This window comes from Neolamprologus brichardi, chromosome 18, assembly GCF_056152115.1.
Source record: "Neolamprologus brichardi isolate AB-2024 chromosome 18, ASM5615211v1, whole genome shotgun sequence".
Taxonomy (NCBI): Eukaryota; Metazoa; Chordata; class Actinopteri; order Cichliformes; family Cichlidae; genus Neolamprologus; species Neolamprologus brichardi.
In genome coordinates this window covers 22,635,953-22,656,482 of record NC_142121.1, presented here as the reverse complement: position 1 = coordinate 22,656,482, position 20,530 = coordinate 22,635,953, and the positions used below count along the sequence as shown (strand labels likewise).

General features: G+C 39.4%; 3 protein-coding genes across 4 annotated transcripts; 2 read left to right on the top strand and 1 right to left on the bottom strand.

Annotated features, from left to right (window-relative positions):
- The first annotated feature begins 745 nt into the window (after nt 1-745).
- Nucleotides 746-5,586, top strand: parla (presenilin associated, rhomboid-like a). The gene is made up of 10 exons (XM_006786535.3): nt 746-857; nt 1,436-1,619; nt 1,731-1,835; nt 1,950-2,082; nt 3,269-3,364; nt 3,449-3,598; nt 3,907-3,977; nt 4,058-4,159; nt 4,778-4,875; nt 5,329-5,586. Exons 3-10 carry the CDS (start codon nt 1,830-1,832, stop codon nt 5,465-5,467), a joined length of 795 nt encoding a protein of 264 aa, XP_006786598.2. The 5' UTR covers nt 746-857; nt 1,436-1,619; nt 1,731-1,829; the 3' UTR covers nt 5,468-5,586.
- A 1,193-nt stretch (nt 5,587-6,779) lies between these two features.
- Nucleotides 6,780-11,196, bottom strand: extl2 (exostosin-like glycosyltransferase 2). 2 transcript variants are annotated; one of them, XR_015716782.1, is made up of 6 exons: nt 11,102-11,196; nt 10,288-10,733; nt 10,121-10,191; nt 9,922-10,037; nt 7,322-7,781; nt 6,780-7,134 (listed from the first exon to the last, which is right to left on the bottom strand). XR_015716782.1 is itself a non-coding variant. In XM_087831989.1 (5 exons), exons 1-5 carry the CDS (start codon nt 11,125-11,127, stop codon nt 7,379-7,381), a joined length of 1,062 nt encoding a protein of 353 aa, XP_087688115.1. In that variant the 5' UTR covers nt 11,128-11,196; the 3' UTR covers nt 7,141-7,378. The 2 variants fall into 2 exon arrangements, 1 of the variants encoding a protein (XP_087688115.1); XM_087831989.1 differs by lacking the exon at nt 6,780-7,134 and having other exon boundaries at nt 7,141-7,781.
- A 223-nt stretch (nt 11,197-11,419) lies between these two features.
- zgc:110366 (uncharacterized) lies at nt 11,420-20,293 on the top strand. Its single transcript, XM_087831990.1, is given in 8 exon segments — nt 11,420-11,524; nt 11,665-11,765; nt 15,268-15,516; nt 15,711-15,812; nt 16,079-16,170; nt 16,302-16,475; nt 16,478-16,549; nt 19,768-20,293. Coding segments are annotated over 7 exon segments (861 nt in total). The 5' UTR covers nt 11,420-11,524; nt 11,665-11,689; the 3' UTR covers nt 19,864-20,293.
- The last annotated feature ends 237 nt before the right edge of the window (nt 20,294-20,530 follow it).

The window sequence follows — 20,530 nt, the reverse complement described above, 5'->3', positions numbered from 1 at the left end:
ATTTTCATGTCACCTACAGATCCTTGCTGTATTTGTCAGACACTGGAGTCAGCTGTAAATATAGTACAGTGAATATTATTGCCCTGAAATGTGGTTAAATAAACACAAAAGACGGAAAGTACAACTACCACAAACTATAAATTATATTTTGATGAAGCAGTATCTTTTACTGGTTAAAAATCAGTGCCGTGGATAGGCATCCAGAAGTCTGAGATACTCACACTGGAGTAAAAAACTGTTTTACTGTTAAATTGTTAAATTTGCGGATATTGTTGCACATCCCATCACAAACAAACAAACAAAAACTGAATAGTTGCTACACGTGTAACAATTTAACCGCTGTTGAAAGCGCTTTTGTTCTGACAAATCTGTGCGTCAATGCGCCACTAGAGGGAGCTGATTGTACCAAACAAAAGAGACGCTAACAGAGGCCTGTGGAGTATTTACTGTTGCACAACTGAACGATTATGGCAAAATAACCTTCTACTGTGTTTATAAGCAAGCAAGGATTTTCAATCTTTGGTGTTGTGCAGCTCTGTGTCCACCCAATAAAAATCAAACTGACAATACTAACGCCACAACTAAATATAAGATAACAAATTTAAGTTAAATAGATACTGTGAACCGAATGTATATAGTCAGACAGCGCAAGAGCTGCCTGTAGATGCAGAATTAAACAATCAAGTTACAAATACTGGCTTTTACATGAGTCCGTGAACGCAGCATCAGCTACAGTGTGGTGGTGGGACGGGCTTGAAGCGGAAGGTCAACACAATCATGGCGTGGAGAGGATACGCGATAAAATGGGCCAAAACAGAGTTCGTGAGATCCCAGAACACCACTCCACGAAGCTCCAGGTGAGCAAACACAAGGTCGCTGTGGTCGCAGCGTCTGTCTGCACAGGCGTAACACTGACAGGATGTGTGTGTTTACTTCTCCACCAGCCACAGCCCGTGCTTACCTAACTGTTCCGACTGTCATTGCAGGGAGATCCACAAAGCTGAAGACAGCTCCATGTTTCATTTGCTTACAGCCGTAACCTGCGATATCGAAGCGTATACGAGTTACTGTAGTCTTTCTGTTTTTCAGTAAACGAACTGAGTGCCTCAAACAGCATGTCGTGCTTTTATTATTGATACTGATACTAACAATAAGTAGTTATGGAGCCACTGTGAGGCATGCTACCCGTGTAGGTTTATACATTATGGGTGCTTGAATTGTTCTCAGTATTATTAGCTTTTATTACGGATGCATTAATTTTTTTGTAACTCTACAACCAGAAGTAGCTGTAATTTTACAACAACAACAAAAAAGGAAAATTAGTTTTCGAAGCAGGACTTTTATGTTCTTCCCCTAAACTGAACATTGATTTTATACATTTTTGTGTATATTTCAACAACTGCCTGCTTTAAAAGCTGCCTCCTTCTCTTGGCAGTCTTAACCCCTACAACCAGCAGAGGTGTGGATTTCGTCGGGAGGCCAAAAGGCCAGACATAAAGAAAAAAAATGCCACGCAGGAAACAAACACCTCAGCCACTGAGGCTGGCACCCCGGTGCCCCAGCCACCTCCTAAAGTCCCCAGGCCGACACTTTTCACACCGCTGATGTTCACAGTAGGGGTAGGTCCCCTCCAGTTTTCTACTGCTGATGTGTAGTGATGAAATGGATGCATGGTACACTGATGTTTGGGACAGTAGAGTGCTTCTGGATGTTTTCTGACTCCATTTCAGTTTACAGGCTGCTCCTTTGGTGCGGCGGCCATTCTCCAATATGAGAGTCTAAAGTCAAGACTTTAGACTGCAAAAGATGAAGAGAAGTCAGAAAAAGGCATGCAGGTGAGCACTTTGATGATCCACATTATTGTACATCTCCTCTGCTTGCAGATTGCATTACTGGTTTGATTTACAAGCTGCTCACAGAGACTCTGTGAACCTTCCACATGTTCCCAGGGCACCCAGGACATGGCATACTGGCACGACTGGTGGAACCAGCTGTCCAGCTTCCAGCGACAGCTCATTCTCCTGGTGTCCATGGTGGATGACTTCTGGAACAGCCTCACAGAGGGACAGAAGACTGTCACTGGTATTATTTTACACAGTCAACATCTTTGCAGTGTGTGTGCGGGGGTGGGTTTTGATTATCGATTTTCCAATTTAAAATCGATTCTAGCTTGAATAGCGTGATATCGATTCATTAAAATCCTGAATCGATTTTTAAATATAAATGTATTTTGGCCGAAACGCCAGAATCTCAGGATTGATCTCACAAAATTTTGACAACCACCAAACAGCTAAAACAGCAAATGAGAGCAGGTACACGGATTCTGCACAAAGACGTAAACAGAGCGCGGACCCGACGCTTTCTCGCCCGACAGGACGTACACCGACATTGCGCTAGATTCTGAAGCTGCAGGTTTTGTGTCTCTCCAACCAAAGTTGATTGAACCAGCCGCAAAAAGAAGATCCAAACTACGCTTCACATAAACATCACCCTTCATTCCCTCTTACTTGCTGTTTTGCCTCCACCACAATAAAATCACACTTCATGCACAGCTCTCTCTCTCTCTCTCAGTGTACTTCAAGAACAGTTTCCCAATCACTTGCTTATTACCTACCAGTCTACCATTGTATACAGTGCTGTCAGCCGCTGTGTTTTTTCTTTCTTACTTAAATGACTTCAGACAAGAAAGCCGCATTTTTGCTGTTCAATACTGAAGAAATGTACACTTTTTAAATTATGCAAAATTGCAAAATGCTTAACTGTATCTCTAATAGAAACCTCTGTAACTTTGCTCTGCTTCACTTCAGCAGCATCAGGTAATGTTCATGTTGATTCATGGTTTTCTTCAGTTTTTGTTCTACTGCAGAATATTTTTAAAGTTATCTGCTATAAAAAGTGAGGCCAGGAAAATCGCCTTCATGTTTTTCTGTGTTTTATCCTCTGTTACTTTGACACAAAGGCATCTGCTGTGATGCTCACACCTTTGATAAAGTCTCACAAGTGTAAGGTTTCTTTTTATAGATATAAAATATGGATATGTACTGATTAGTGATCAGAATTATAATATTTCTGACTGTCTGAGGCAAAATTTCCCCGATTCAAATCGAATGGAATCGAATTGATTCGGGACCTTGTGAATGGGAATCGAAACGATTATAGAAATCAGTGACGATACATAAACGCTATGTGTCTGGGTTTTTTTTATTTTTTTATTTATCACTTTGCATTTCTTCATAGTTGGCACCTTTATTTATTATTTTTTTTCTAGGTATTATCGCACTAAATGCCGCGGTCCTCTGCTGTTGGCGGATCCCTTCAATGCAGAGAAGTATGCTTAAGTACTTCACATCCAACCCAGCTTCCAGTGAGTTCACCTGTGCTACACGATCATGTCCTCTTTGTGTTTGCAGTGTGTGCATTTTTTCCCCCTCTCCTCCTCCTCTTCCAGAAACACGCTGCCTTCCCATGGCCCTGTCCTTCTTCAGTCACTACTCCATCATCCACATGGTGGCCAACATGTATGTCCTATGGATATTCTCCTCAGGGATCGTCTCTCTTTTGGGGAAAGAGCAATTTCTTGCAGTTTACCTGTCTGCTGGTGAGTCAAATAAAGCACACAACTGGAGTCTGATAACATTTATTAAATCTAAACTCAATACTTGAATATTTTTAACATTAGTGTTTAATCCACGGTGGATAGTTTAATGATCTCTTTGCTTCATGTTTGACTAAAACTCGCTGTTATTCCATCCATCATTTATTACAGCACCAAAACCTTATTTTAATTTTGGGACACTCAAACTTTAGGGCCTTTCAGTATTATGCATGGTTGATTATTGAGAATATATGTAACAGGAAGTAAGAAAGGCTACCAAATGTTTGATTTTCAGCTGTATGTGCTTTCAGGTGTGGTTTCCACTATGGTCAGTTACACATGTAAAGCAGCCACCGGGCGTCTCTATCCATCATTAGGGGCGGTAAGATATTTGCTAAAATCCATTTTAAAGCTCAACTCAAATGAAGGACGGCTGTGATAGTAACTGTTTTTGATCTACAGTCCGGCGCCGTCATGGCAGTGCTCGCTGCTATCTGCTCTAAGATGCCAGAGGCCAAGCTTGGCATAATCTTCCTTCCCATGGTCACTTTCACAGCAGGAACAGTAAGTGCACACTTCATATTTCCTACATACACTCACTGGACACTTTATTAAGTACACCTTACAAGTGCTCGATTGGAATCCATATTGCCTTCAGAAATGCCTGTTTTTCATGGCACTGATTCAACAAGGTGACTACAGTCAGCTCATTGTCATGTTCAAGAAACTAGTTCGAGATGATCTGACCTTTGTGACATGGTGTGTTATCCCGCTGGAAGCAGCCATCAGAAGACCTGCACACTGTAGTCATAAACATATGAACATGGTCAGCAGCAATACCCAGGCAGGCTGTTGTGTCTAAATGATGTTGTTTTTCCCAATCTTTGATTGTCCCATGGGAATTGTAGCCTTAGTTCTTAGTTGACAGGAGTGGCACCCACTGTGGGGTTCTGTTGCTGTGGCCCATCTTCTTTAAGGTTGGACATGTGCATTCAGAGATGCTCTTCTGTCTACTTCAGATATAACGAGTGGTTGCTTGAGTTGCTTTTGTCTTCCTTCCCGTTGTTGCTGCAGGAAGAGATGCGAGTGTGCATGGACCAAATAAAAAGGTACATGTATGAGTGACTGTGGAAGTATGCATGTCAGCGCACTGAATGCAGCTTTGCCTTTGTTTATGTTTAGGCTCTGAAAGCGCTAGTTGCCATTGATACAGCAGGACTTCTGTTGGGATGGCGGCTGTTTGACCATGCAGCTCACCTTGGCGGAGCCCTCTTTGGAGTGTGAGTCAGGTCATATTTTTACCTTTTCCTCAAAGTCTGTCCATGTTAACAATATGAAATACAATTTCAAGGTTTATGAAACTGTCTTAATCCCAAATCTGATTACTTACTTTTTCTGGAGGGTTTAACTGTTTAGACTTACATAAGCAGACAGATTTTGCCCAGTTTTTTTTAATATCCTGCTCTCATAACATGGCCCAAGTGTGAAAATTGTGGTCATGTGACAGCAGCAGATGTAGTCACAAACAGCTTAAAGCCCGTGGAACATATCCAATATTGTTAAAATGTTGTTTTGAAGGCTTTGTGCTTTTGAACTCAGTCATGAAAAAAAGAATCCAATGATTCTGCACTGCTTTGATCAGTCTAAATCCTTTCATGTCTTAATGTGGCCTAATGGGAGCATCTTGTTCTGCTTTCTCCACATTTTACCGTGCCATGCATCTCTTCATACAGGTGGTATGTGGCATATGGTCATAAACTCATCTGGAGGAAGAGGGAGCCCCTTGTGAAGTTGTGGCATGACATTCGTTCACCAGGCAGCCGAGGTTCCAGGCCTGGACGTGGACCCGGGGGTGGTGGACCAACATCATAAGTCCCTGAAATTCTTTGTGAAAGAACTGGAACCCATTCAAAAGAATATGCAAGGACACTTTTATCCAATGACATGGAGTGGACTGTTATTAGTAAATAAATCTAGTTTTCACATCCAAAGTTAGTAAAGAGCATTTGCTGATTTAATGCCTTGCAAACTTGAAATTTAAAAGCAGGTGAAACTTCATATCTAGCGTTGCAGTCGAGATGTTTACTTTGTAGACTTTAAGCACCTGTTATGCTACCGGTAATCTGTAACTCTGCTACCTCATTTAGCCATTTTCCACCAATGCTTTGCCAAATCTCAAACTGGTTCTACACATTTACACCAACAAAGAATGGTGGCACCACAAAAATCAGTGATTTCAGAAGCAATGGGAATATTACTGCAAGTAATTTACCACTAATTTCCAAATGTAGCATTCAGATTCGGCCCTGTGTGACACTAACGTCTGATATAGTATTCAAAATTTCAGTTCTGACACTTGCCAAAATATGGCCATCGACCAGCACCAGAATAGGCACATTACTGGTGGAAAACAGGTGTTAGTAATCCAAAGAAAAACCTTAATGGCCATGTTTTTGTGTTCATGTTGTTCTGGAAAACTGCATTAGCCACTAGACAAAAAAACAAAAATTCCACATTAGAAAACAAAGAATTTTATTGTCTCATCCTTTTCCTCTGTTAACGCTCTCATTCAAACTATTAGCTTTACATTGAGAGAAAATAGAACAAATAAGCATATCCAATGATTTTAGATAAATGGGCACTCCCACGTATACCTACTAATGTAACTAATTCATTTGGTAACAAATCTCTTTATCAGTGCCCCCATTTACAGTAAAAAGTGGCCAAGTCACTTTTTTTTTTTTTTTTTTTAAACCCTGCAGTTTAACTATTTTGGTTAGAAATATTTTCCTCACAGCAGGGTAATATGTTTAAAATTAAAGCTGTGACAAAACTATTCATGACAATATAAGTTTTATTGGAAGCATTTGATTTATAGTTGGCACATATGAGAATTTGGAACAAAGATACCACGATTCATGGTGCCAAAACACACTCAGTTAATTCTTCAGATGCCGACATCTCCAGATTACTACCTAAACTCATACAGTGAGGGAAGTATTTCACCCCCTGCTGAATTTGATGGGTTTTTTTTTTCCTGGTTGATATTGTCTTTCTCCATTAAAATACCACTGCCATAGAAAATTAGAAATGGTTCATTTCTTTGAGTGAGCAAATTTACAATAAATTATTTAATAAATAATTATTATTTTCACCATTATAATAATGATTTCATGCTCTGAGAAAACATTTTATTTATCAATCACATTCCTGTCCTGGGCATAAAGAGTCACTGTTAAATGCTTTTCACAATTCCTTTTTATTCAGATACGTTGGTGGAAAGTTTTTTGGGTTAAATACAACTACAGCATACCTACATCTTAAGACAGTCTAAATCTGTTACTGATAAAGTTAAGTTAAGATGTCAAAATAGATCAAAGATTGACACTTTTTTGGCTTCAAGGTAACTTTAAGGCAGTTCCTGGTAAACAATACAGATTAGCTTATCAAATATGGATGTCTCATCAGACAAGGGCATGTGCAGCAAATTCTTCTAACAATCCTCGCTGTCCAAAAATCAGGCGTCCATCACTGCCGGGCTGTGAATGAGAAAACTGCTCAGAATCCTAAAACTCAAAAGAGTAGGCTAAAAATCAAAGAGGTACAATGGGATTAAAGTTTTCATTTTTTAGTTTCCAGGCACAGCACACACACACACAAAAAGACTGTTAGATAATTCAAACTTATCCTCCACCCTGTCACATGATGTTAATCAAACAGACTTACCAGAACGCTATATCTCGTCTACTTTTTATCCAGAGCAATCAGTAATACAGCACTTCCTCAGCCCCTGCTTTTGTGGTTTGCATAACTGGGGAAGCCAAACTGGGAGACCATCAGGTTGGAGAAGGAAAGAGGCATAAAGCCATAGATCTGTGTCAACCTGTTCAGGCAGTAGGACCTCTGGAGAAGGTGTTCGGGACGATGCCACATCCCCTGGTATCCACTGCTGGCCTCCTTTTCTAGGTTGCGGAGGTCCACGGGTTTGATAAAGACCCCAGAGGCTCTGTTCATTTTGCCCAACTTTGATTGTTTTCTTAAATACAGAGCTACAGCAAAGTTCATGGCAATATCGTCACAGTTCTGCGTTTCATCCACTAAAGCATGCACTGCTTGAGGCTGGTCCTGAAAGAGCTGCAAATAGCGGCGGTGGAAGAAGGCAGCACCAATTAACACCATGGAGTATCTGCAGGGAATGCAGGGAGATGGAAGCTTAAAAAACAAAGTACACCTAGCCAGAGGCCAGTACTATGAAGCAGGATTAGTGGCGCAGCAATGCAAATTCAGGGTTAACTCTGCATTTTCAGCAATACGATGATGATTCGCTGCTGTGGAAATTTATACCTACATAATGCAGGTTGAAAGAAAAACAGCTGCTGTTTAGTTGTGTCTAAGAATCTATATTTATTACTCATCATGGAAAGAAGACTTTAGAGACTCATGAAAAACATTAGACCCTCTTACTATCTGCTCAGAGTGGCTCGAGGGTTTTACAGCAATGTTAACACCATTTTCCAGAAAGCTAAGTGGAGAGAATTTATCTGAATTTCAGGAGTGGTACCACACCTCCATACACATCCCTTCCAGTAATCCATCAATACATGACCCTCCCGAGCAGTACAAGCTGTTCATTCTCATCTTTGTGCCCCACCCTCCCTTCCCTTTTAAACAATTCATTCACTTCTCATTAGTACATGAGGATCTTCCCAGCCTGGGAGCCATCGCCAATCCCCCCTGAGGCCTTCCCCAAACTGCAGCCTCAATTCATCCTCAAGCCATCTGCCATTATTTACTAGGAATGCTGTCAAACCTAAAATGAGAATGTGGTCCCAGCTAGTGAATTGGGCAGTAGGAAGTGACGTTTTAGCTCTTGATCTCAAATCTCACATATAACCTGTTCCACAACTGATTAGGTCTGCAGCACAAATTCTCAAGGTAAACTACCCCCTAAGAAATGAACCCTCTTCATAAACCAGGCTTTATGCCAAAGCTACCTGAATAAGCCTTGAATCTTCTCATGTTCAACTTAAAGTCAACAAGTACAAACTCACCATCTACTGACCAATCGTTTCTCTGGAAAATGGTGCCACCATTCCTGGAACACATGTCGGACATGTCTACGGACAGCTAGCGTCTAAAAGGAGCAACTTTATTTCTATTTCTAAAATGATTGTATTGTCTTCCACGCCTTTATAATGTGAATATATACTAGATATCAAATTTGCAAGCATGCTATGCCTCTCTTTAATTTCTATTTGTATATATTTTCTTAACTTAAGAAAAGCACTCAAGCTATTAAACACCACCAGCACAGTTTCAGCTGAAAAGATGAAGTTAAAATTGTTTTCTGCACATTTAAACATTGATATACCAGGTTATCCTGTGTCTTAGGGATAGCACTGCAGTACTGAGAAGTCTGTTAACTCACACAGATGGCATTTTTGCCAGATTTTCTTCCTGGCTTCAGCTTAGGCTTTATAAATATAATAGTGCTTTTCCATTCATAAAGCCTATTTAAATCATATACTTGTAATCTCACGCTACTGTTTTGGCAACACGTGTTGCTCTGAGCCTGTACTGTACACAGCTTAACATTGCCTGGTCTGACACAGTCGCTCAGATCGGTTAGATCTGCCCACGTCTGTGATTGGTCAAAAGTTGCCTCTTTCATGTGTTCATGTGTTCATGTGAGCATGAACACATGACAGACTGGTAAACCTAGAGTGGACCTATTAAGTTAATAACCACTTTCTTGTGACAGCTTAAAGCTGATTTAGACTTCTGCTATGGATTTTTGATGTAACCCATATGAGTGGCTGATGTTACTGCCAGCAGTCATGCTTGTCCTTGGCGCATCATTCGTTAATTACCTTGTGGTCATGTCCCAGTGTTTTATATGCTGTGCCAACAACAATACAAACAAAATTCTGGGACTTTTCTTTCCCACATGGTTCCCCACTATTTGTTGTGGCCGGTTTTTGTTCCAGAGGCAAACATATGTCCCGTCTTTGCACATTACCTCACATCCATTCCAAAAGCTTTGGCAATCTCCCTGCACTAATTTTCTGACATCTGTGAATCCTTATAGAAATGCTATGATCATTATTCTTTATACTAAGACATGATTGTTATTCTCTCACTGATATGTTTAAAATTAAACACAGAAGTATACTGATGTACACTGATGTAAAAAATAAGTGAAGCCACATAAGCAACAAACATTCTGCGTATGTCGAGCATGCTTCGTAGTACAGGCCCAAATAACATGCAGGGTATGTGGACAACCCCCCCCCCCCAAAAAAAACCCCCCAAAACAAACAACCTACATGTCACCTCCTGCTGTTTCTGGATCCTGCAGCTCAAAGCTGCCATAGCTGTACACTCCTGCTGCCGTTGAGACATGTTTCCTCGGTACAAACCCAACAATCTGGTCTGGAAATTGCTGTGGAACCCGACAGTAAAACAACTTAGGGTTTGCCGGCTAAAATCTGCAGTTAAATTTTTCAAGTTTATGATACTCATTACCTTCCAGACAGAAAAAGCAAAACTGATGTCAGGTACACTGATGAGAGTGTCATCATCCAGCATCAGAACAGCTACAGGAGCAGAACAAAAATACTACTGTTCACTGACTAAAATGTATTTAAATATAACAAATAATACATACGGTGCAAGCTGACAGATGTACTGACCATCAGTATCAATTTCAGGGAATGGTTGTAGTCTGTTGCGCATTCGGTTGCTGGTCTGCTCCTTGAAGACTACCTGGACCGGATGAGGCCCCAAGGAGCTCCACAGCTTTGCAGGTGTCTGCTCTCCAATGTTGTTCCATACTATGATAATTCTCTGAAGATGAGGTACTCCCTGGTAATGGTTTAGGAGTTTGAGCAAAACGTCTGTGCGGTTGTAAGTCTGGATGATGATGGTAAACTTCTCCTCCTCCGAGCTGTCAGCGTGGTGAACCTGTGCGGGATTCTGCTTTTGCGGAGTTGCCCTTCGTAGCACCTCCAAGACAGCAACACCTCTTTGGTCCTCAGCAGGTGGCAGCAGAGCTGTCAAGACTACACCAACCAGGAGGATTAGCAGAATAGCCCAAAACAAATAGGTTCGTCGGAGCCCAAAGCAACAACGGGGCAGCCTGCACACAGATTTGCAGTATTTATTAATATTTCCATCTCAGCTCCAGTTTAAAAGAAAAAAAATCAATATATGCAGTTATGACTGATTTCTGGTATTCTAAGCAGAAATTAGTTAATCTATGGCCTGTGATAAATGTTAGGATTATATGACATCCATAACTAAACATGCAAATCAATTAAGCCATCTTGGGTATCCGAAATGACAGCTTAGCTTGTGAAAGTAGTTGCACTGATTTTTAGCTAACTTTAACGTGATTTTAGCTCAGCGTTTGTTTTGAACACAACGGTTTAGTCGGCTCGCTTGTAACATATCTAGCCTGTTACATTTTAACATATTCTATTTTTCTTTCTAGAAAGGAGAACTCACCTCATTTTTGTTGGCACTACAAACATTCAACCCCTTTCTTTCAAACGGTCGCCATGTTGGCTGACTTTGTCCAAAGAGTGTACAAGTTAAGAGCGGTTCCAATTTAACAGCCGCCGTAACTCATGGCACTCAACAGCCACGCAGCTATTTTATTACAGAGAAAATTTCTTGTTAGATGAATATTTTTTCTTACTCGTTATAAATACATTTTCTACGTTACAACCTCGTAAATATTTTCACTCGCGTATTTTGGCTTTCTGATGAACAGTCGCCATGTTTGTTCAGCGAATGGACTTGATTTTTAATTCAGGGGCATATCTTCGCCTCTACAAATATGTTAATAATAGTTGGTCGAAAGAGAAGGGGAGAATCAACTAAATGAAAATTTTAAAAAACCAGTCTCGCCTAGTGGTTACAACAAAGGTAAGTTAATCTAATTCATTGTTAATGAAAAAAGAGTGTATTAATAGTATTCTTTTTTGGAGAATAACATATGTTAACGAGGAATGGCTTTCCTCGTTAAAGCAAGAAAAGTTAACAACAAAACAAAAACGTTTTTCCAGATTGCTCAACTCTGGTGAAGTGAACATGTCGTTGGCGTCGGTCCTGAACTGTCCTACAGTACCACTTTCCAATGGTCTGCAGATCCCCGTGCTTGGTTTGGGTGTGTTTTACTCTGGCAGTCATTGTTTTTAAATCAGCTAGCACAAACCTTTTGTAATGAAGCCTCAATCCTAGGACACAATGATTGATAACTGAATCGGTTGGTTTAAAAACTTTTAAGTAATGCAATAGGGAAGTAAAGATACTACTAATAAATAGTTGCGTACACAAACGGGTATTTCAGTATCCTTTAATCCAGGATATGTGAATATTTTGTATGTATTTATACCTTTTATGAATACACTGTATATTTATGTCAGCGCTAATACGCCGTCAAGTTTGAATTAAACTACATAACACTATAATTAAAATGTCTTCTACACTGTAAAATCTAATTAGTTCCCAGAACTCAAAAAAATTGAAGAAGCTCATTGCCTCAAAAAAACTGAGTAAAGCTTAGCTAAAAATGACTAAATTAGAACAACTTATTTATTTTGAGTACTCTGTACAAGCTCATTTGTTCCCAGAACTCAAGAAAATTGGATCAAGTTTACGTAAGATGACCAAGTTAGGGCAACTTACTCATTTTGAGTACACTGTACAGTCTTGTTAGTTCCCAGAACTCAAAAAAATTAAGGAAACTCAGTGCCTCAAAAAAACTAAGTAAAGCTTACTTAAGATGACTGTTAGGACAACTTATACAGTGCAAGTCTGCAGTATTAAGAATAACTTGATATTTCTGACTGTACAATACTAATTGTTTACCTACTGACAAACATTTCAAGTTCAACTAAATGAAAAAACAATTTGTGGTAACCTGAATATGATTAAAAATAATTAACAACACTTTTTGTAATGATGTTAAAATCAGCCCATTTTATTTTCAAACACAACAAAGTATAACAGCCAACATACTGGACACTGTTCTGCTGAACAACAAACAATTATATTGCCATCACTGTTATAATCTTACAATGAAACAAAGTCTCAATTATTCTGAAAATAAGTTTAGGCCTACCACAAGTTTGTTTTGTACTTACATTACTTAAATAATCAAAATAAAATATTTATTGTTCTGTCACAAGTGCAGTCTCTAATTTAAACAACACATTTGTTTTGCATTCCAACACATGAGCTGGAATGTTGTATTATTTTAAGGATGGCTTGTTTCCAGTCCAGGCATTACTGCCTGAATGACTATCATGGATCGAGGTGATCTAAATGTAGGTGCAGAAGAAAGTCTTTAACTTCCCATAAGTACAGTGGCAGTGGATGTGGGTTGGAGATGCAATGAGCTTGAACCTGCAGGCGACCATCTTCACTGACCACACCATGTGTGACGGAGGACTCATCTCTCCTGTTGTCCTGCAAGCAAACAATCATATTTTTTGGAACATGAACTTAATTGCTTTCTTAAAACATTTTTTCTGCATTTGGTATAAACAGACTCAAATTTAGACAATCTCAGGCCCCCTCCCCACCGGAGAGGTGACATTCAATGTCCCAATTGTCAGTCTGGATAGCCGTGACCACCACCAAACACACAATAATGTCATGAAAGCATCATTTTAAAAAGGGCTATGCAAACATGGCCAATAACTTTCATTCTAATGATGTGCAAAATGATTTGGGCACAAAACAAATTTTGTTGTTTGAAAACTTGCAGACTTCACTATATACAGTGTAGACCCTCTGAACTAAGTTTGGGGGATGTGATCCGACAAATGCTATCCTCCTTTTCCCCAGACTACCGTTTCTGGGTCACAAAACAACCTTTTTTATTTTCAGGCGAGAATGTAGCTGTGTAATGCTCAAATATCTACTTAATTTATCAAAATATCACATATTTGTAAAAGTGCTTTCACGTTTTTGGAGAGCTCTGTTATCCACTAGCGCAATAGCTGACCGGGAGGTCAAGGCTTGATAGAGTCTGTGAGCACAGCTAACTCCTGGCTTATTGTTTTCAACCCCCTGCGGTCTTTTGCAACTCAGGTTAAACATGATATATATAATTAGTTAGTTAGTTATGGCTATGGATTGAAAATACCCCCCACACCACACCCCACCCCACCCCTAACGGCTGCTCCTCCCGAAGAATTTTGTCTGGGCTCTTATCTCACTTTTTTATTTCAAACAATCAACAGAAAATTTCACCGACATAGTTTTATGTAAGGTTTTTAAGGCTGTGGTGTTAATTTTTAAGTAACATGAGCCCAGCCGCAGCAGCAACGCTAGCTAACACTAACTAGCTAGCAAGATTATAAACCTGGTGCTAAACTAAGAGCAGCCACAAAATCAGTTAGAATAAGAGTAAACATTTACTCACCAAGTCAGTGTATCAGGTAAAGATTCACAGCAATGACAATAATCTCTTGAGCTGAGGCTTCTCCAGGTTTACTCAACATATTGCATAACAAATGCTGGCACCATGAACATGCGGACTGATCCTAGAGGGAGGAGGACGGTAGTCACGTGGCATTTTCAAAACACATCTTTCATCCTTCCGCACTGAGAAGCAAAACTTCCAGCTTATTAAGGCTATGTCCACACGTACCCGGGTATTTTTGAAAACGCAGATTTTTCTATGCGTTTGCACCTTTCGTCCACGCGTAAACGGCGTTTTTGGTCACTGAAAACGGAGATTTTTAAAAACTCCGGCCAGGGTGGATATTTTTGAAAACTCCGTTTTTGCATTTAGTGTGGACAAGAAAAACGAAGAAAACGGAGAAAACGCAGCGTCAAAGGTGTGCGCATTTTTTGACTTCACACTGTGCGCCACGTTATTGTTTTGGTGAAATGAATTTCTACAATACTATTACTGTTAATTGTACTCTCTGCAGTGTTTAAATGCTTACATATACACACACATTTACTGTCCCTCCACACATACAACTTGGTTCTGCTTCTATGCCCCAGCTTTGTTTACTTTTTCCCACCGAAGCTTCTAGACTTCTGATTGGCCAACATTTCTGCACGGTTAGGAATATATCGCCACCTGTTGCTTTGGCATGTTCCTAGCAGCGTTTTCCTTCATTTCTGCCTTTACATGTGGACGGGATTATTTTTTAAAACGAAAACGGAAAATCTCCGTTTTCAAAAATACCCCTGTACGTGTGGACGTAGCCTTAGTTTTTCTAAGTAAAGACAACTCAAATAAATTGAGTTTATCAACATTTTTGCATAAAAAGTACTTGTAACTTATTTAAATTGAGTTCTAATAACAAATTGATAAAAATTGAGTTAAGCCTATTTAATATTTTTAATTAAACACAATATTACATTTTACAGTGTAGTGTATTTTACTTTATATAGCAACCATTTGCTCATAGTACACTTCACTCTTGTATAGTATTTTGTCTTTTTGATTTGAACACTATTTTATCTTATTTATTTTTCTATTTTCATGTTTCTAATATGTCTCTAATTCACCTTTTCTTTCTGACCTTTGTGCTGCTGTAACATGTGAATTTCCCCAGTGTGGGAACTATAAAGTCTATATTATAATAATTACCATTGTTGTTGTTTTTTAATGTATAAATGTTGTGTGTTTTTCTCTTTGCCAGGCACATCACATAATGGTGGTTACTCCCAAGATGCAGTTATGTATGCCCTCACTGAATGTGGCATCTGCCACATTGACACAGCAAAGCGTTATGGCTGCGAGGCCGAATTGGGCAAAGCTGTCAGAGAAAGTGGGCTTCCACGAAGTGATCTGTGGCTCACGAATAAACTGTGGCCCAGCGACTACGGATATACAGCTGCAAAAAAGGCCTGTCTGGACTCCTGCTTGGAAATGGGGGTCAAGTATTTTGGTATGCCGTCTGATTGATAAAGTTAAAAACAGTTAACAGTTAAATGGTTTCCTGGGATGTCACTGCAGAACAAACGTCTTGAATAAACCTGTGATGGCTCATGATATAGTTTAATTAATCTTTGTTCACCAACACCGAATGCAGTTTGCTGTCTTTTGTTACATCATGACTTCTAACCCCTGTTGTTTTTAAAGATCTGTACCTGATGCACTGGCCAGAGTCAAAGACACCTGGTGGTTCCAACAGGGAGATGAGAGCTGAGACCTGGAGAGCTTTGGAAGAACTATATAAGGAAGGTAAATGCTAAATGCATGGTATTAACTTAGAGACAAGGGATTAGCTTCATGGATGACAGCAGATTATCAGAATTACCATACAATGCAATTATTTCTTTATACTATCTTAATTTTATCCTCATGAAATATGTTCATAATTTCATTAAAAGACTAGCTTCAGTTTTACAGCTGGATAATCACTGAAGTAGTGATGATAATACATATCACTTAATAGTAGTAAAAGAGTTTATTTCACAAAGCATACATATCTCTGTTTGCTAATATAGGTGTGTGCCGTGCTATTGGGGTCAGCAATTTTCTGGTCCACCATCTGGAACAGCTGAAAGAAGACTGTACTGTGATACCACATGTTAACCAGGTAGTTTTATCTATTTAGCATTTATTTATGCTAGAATCTGTGCAAAGATACTCAGGTTGACTTTCTTTATGCCATAAAACTTCCTTCAGCTCATTGACTTCATTGTTTTATATGCTGTTTTAACCGATCAGGTTGAGTACCATCCTTTCCAGCAGCCAAATCACCTGATTCAGTACTGTCGTCAGGAGGGAATTGTGTTTGAAGGGTACAGTCCTCTGGCCAAGGGTCAAGTCTTCAACAATCCCACTGTTCTCCAGATAGCGGAAAAGCACAGACGCACGCCAGCTCAGATGAATATTTTCAATTTTGTGTTTCTAAGAACGGAGTTGTGACAATACCAAAATCGACCAAAAAGAAGAGGATACAAGAAAACTGTGAAGTGAGTTTAAAGATCATTCCATACTTTCTTGAACCCTTTAAAAAGTCTACAAAATGAAAAAACAAAATAAAAGTTCATGTTGTGATCGAACATTTTTTCAAATAAAGCTTAGCTGTAGCCCAAGTTTGACAAGACAGTCAAAATCATGTCTTCATCGAAACCCAGTTACAACACCGTGCAAAGGTCTTGAGCCACCCTTAATTTCTTTATATTTTGCCTTTAAGGAGCCAGCTTTCTGAGGTGGTTTCAGAGTTTTCCTTTGGGCACTGGCTCTTTTTACACCCATTTTTAGTCCAGTCCTTGTACCTGACCATTTTCAGAGGAATAAATCATTCAAGCACAAAAAAGGCAGCGAACTCGAGGGGTGAATCAGTCCTGTCTCTACACATAGAAATACAGAGAAAACTTGGTAAAGAACCAATTTTAAATTGTATCTTTACACACTTTGTTACTAGCAGCCTGTCTGTTCTAATTTCTTTAGTCTAATCTATGGAAAATGCCAAACACAGTTGACAGATGTAAAAATTGTACTATAACAGGGTGATTCAGAAAGAGCTATTAGTGGAAAACTTGCCGCACTGTGTCCTAAAGATTTTAAGGAAACACGACAAATGGAGGACAAAATAAGTTCTTCTGCAGCAGAAGAAAAGTATCTTAAGAAACAGGAAAAAAGCAAAGACCTGACAGAACCTGAGAGATGCATCTGGTTCATCTACTGTTCACTAAAGCTTCGTCAGAAATGGTCTCAGTGGAAGGCTGGCTGTTAAGAAGCCATTCTTTAGGGAGGAAAACAGGTAGTATGCCACATTACACAAGAACTGGACTTAAGATCAGTAGCAATGAATGGAGTGATGAAACCAAATCTGAAAGTTTTGGTTCAAATAATTGTCAGTTTATGCAAAGGTCAGGAGAGAGGTACGACACTGATTGTGTACAGCCATCTTAAAAACACGGTGGAGGCTCTGTCATTGTTTGCACCTGCATTTCAGTCAGTTGTGTTCTTCTTCTTCATCTTGTTAAAACTGATGGATTTAGTGATGAATTACAAATGGAAAATGTATGGAATTATTAACATTTTTCTAAGAAAATATACAGATTTTTTTAAAAAGGAGGTGGCTCAAGACTTCTACACAATGTGCCTTGTTTGGTAGCTTCCACTAGAGGTCATCATAATAAACTTATGCATCTGGCTTAACTGAGGTTTACTAAATGTAAAGAGATCTTGACAAGTTAAATACTTTAAATAATGGCATAATGTGTCCATCTTTCCAGTCAGAAGACAAATGAAAAATATAGATGCATAATAACTTCTGCAGTTTATCATCACAACTGAGAGAAGCCAATCTCACTTTTAATGGCACAGGCATTTTCGTTTTTCATATGATCCTTTTCCTCTTCTTATTACGGTGGCCCTGAGAGGCCAAACGGACTGCAACTTCAGAAAACACTTGCCAAAAGTAAAATGCTGCAAAAAGAAAAATGCTGCAAAAAGAAAAACACCTGCAAAAAGAAAAACGCTGCAAAAAGAAAAACGCTGCAAAAGCACACAAGACACAACAGAAATGTTTCTGGGGAGACAATAACCCGACGGACCAGTTGCACGAACCAAAACATGCTAACAAGTGCACTGGGACTGGGAAGGAACAACATTTGTCTCTTATATATGATACACCTATATATGCACTGTCAAAGATACTTGTCTTGAGTGAAGATTTAAGGTGATAAGACATATAAATAACTGTAACTTGAATCTGTACTGAAGCTCAGTATTTGACACAGAGTTCATGTTCACTGCTGTAATAGCTAATAATGATTAATATAATAACTATAATGTTGGCCATATTATATTTACATTACCAAAGTGATATGACTTTAGTCTCATGAACAACATTAGCTAATTGTTATTTACTAACGAATCTTAAATGACCGTTCAGTACAGAAATGAAGCCCAAAAATCATGTTTTACAGTCCTGTGGTCTCAGCCTCAGATACTTATCAAATCACACAAAGCTCTTGTAGAAACAAACAAACAAACAAATGAACAAAATATGTTCTCCTTCATTTCTGTCAAACAAAGTTGTATGACATGTTTCCAGTGGTTAGTATCATGGTTGCTAGGCAACCTGGGAAGCGCGATGGAGACTAGACCGTCTCATCCCAAGTGTTTGCAACAAACTTGCCGTTTATTTTGCAAATCGAGCTCGACACTGCCCCTAGCGTCCTGGAGCACTTCCATTGTGATTTGGAGTTTGCATGTGTTTTGGATTTTGTACGTGTTTTGGATTTTGTACGTGTTTTGGAGTTTGTACGTGTTTTGGAGTTTGCGTGTGTTTTGGCTTTTGTACGTTTTTTGGATTTTGTACGTGTTTTGGAGTTTGCGTGTGTTTTGGAGTTTGTACGTGTTTTGGAGTTTGCAGGTGTCTTGGTGTTTGCATGTGTTTTTGTCACGGTCCTGGGTCAGTGACCCAGTGTTTTGAGTTTCTTGTGCCTCTGCGTTTTTTGTATTATGTTCTTAGTTCTCTTTGTTGTCCCAGCTTATTCTTTAGTGTAGTGTCTTAGTTCGGTTTTCTTGTATTCTGTTTAGTTCTTTAGTATTTAGTAGCTGCCCTCTGTGTCTCTTTGTTGTTGGTGTTGTCTGTGTTTCTTAGTTGCTCTGTCTCCCTTAGTCTAGTTTGTGTCTTCCTGTTTTACTTTGAAGGTCTGTGTCTCATGTGAGTGTATCCTACTTTGCTCCCTTGTCTCGTCAGTTCTGATTTCTCCCAGCTGTGCTCTCCTTCTGTGTCTCATTCCCCTCGTTACTTCCCAGTGTATTTAAACCCTGTGTTTCTCTGAGTCAGTGTCGCGTCGTACCTCTTGCTGTGTGGATCTCCCTGTGAGTTTAGTTTGTGAGTTTCCAGTTTAGTTTACTTTGTATGACTTTCTCCTGCCAGCAAATAAAAGCGGAGTTCTTTGTGTTTAAACCTCGTGCCTAAGTGCCCGCATTTTGGGTCCAACTCCTGCCTGCCGCACAGCGATTCATGACAGTTTTGGTGTTTGCGTGTGTTTTGCATTTTGTACGTTTTTTGGAGTTTGCGTGTGTTTTGGAGTTTGCAGGTGTCTTGGTGTTTGTCCGTGCTATTTGGAATTTGTAAGTGTTTTGGAGTTTGTACATGCTTTGTCTCTAGTTGCCACCGTACTCAGCGCCACCGTATCTTATCCTCTCTCTCACACACAAACAGGTATTTGGATTCCAGCTGGAGGACGAGGACATGGCTGCTTTAGGAAGCTTGCATGATGGAAGACCTTTTACTTGGGATCCAACAAATGTGGAATAAGAATAACTGGGAAGATGGAGGGTATGTTTGTCCATGAACTGGTGATGGCTGAGTGAGGAATTGATTTGAATATGTTCTTGGTTAATTATTTTTCTTTGTGACAGTTTTCCTGGAAATAGACTCAACTGTGATGTCAAAGTTTATTGAGCTACATCTTCAGATAATGTGTAGAAAAACACACACGAAGGACAAAACCATTCTGTGAGTGTGTGAGTGTGAGAAAGGTGTTGTAAATACAGATAATGGTATCTTTACCTTTCCAGAAATGTGATTGTGAGCTTGACTTGATCTTGAATAAAATCTACAAATTATTATTATTTTTTTTCACATTCAAATAAAGGGGAGGGATCAAGTGGTTTCTAAGACGAGAGGACCTTGGTATTGTATCCATGGTTGCAGTATATAAAACAACTACGTAAACTCAAGGCTGTGACCTTTTATTGTCCCTTTTATTGCCCCTCTTTGCTTATTCTGCAAAGGAACTCTTTAGTTTACTTCACCTGTAAAATCTGTACGTGACTATCAAAATACCTTAAGCAACATGTAGCATTTGCAAGTAAGTCATGAGACAAAAGGAAAAACAAAATGGCCCCAAAGCTTAACCAGGTTTGGGAGGCATGAAAGTGAGCTGTAACTTTATATAACACAAGCTATCAGGGTTTAGCAA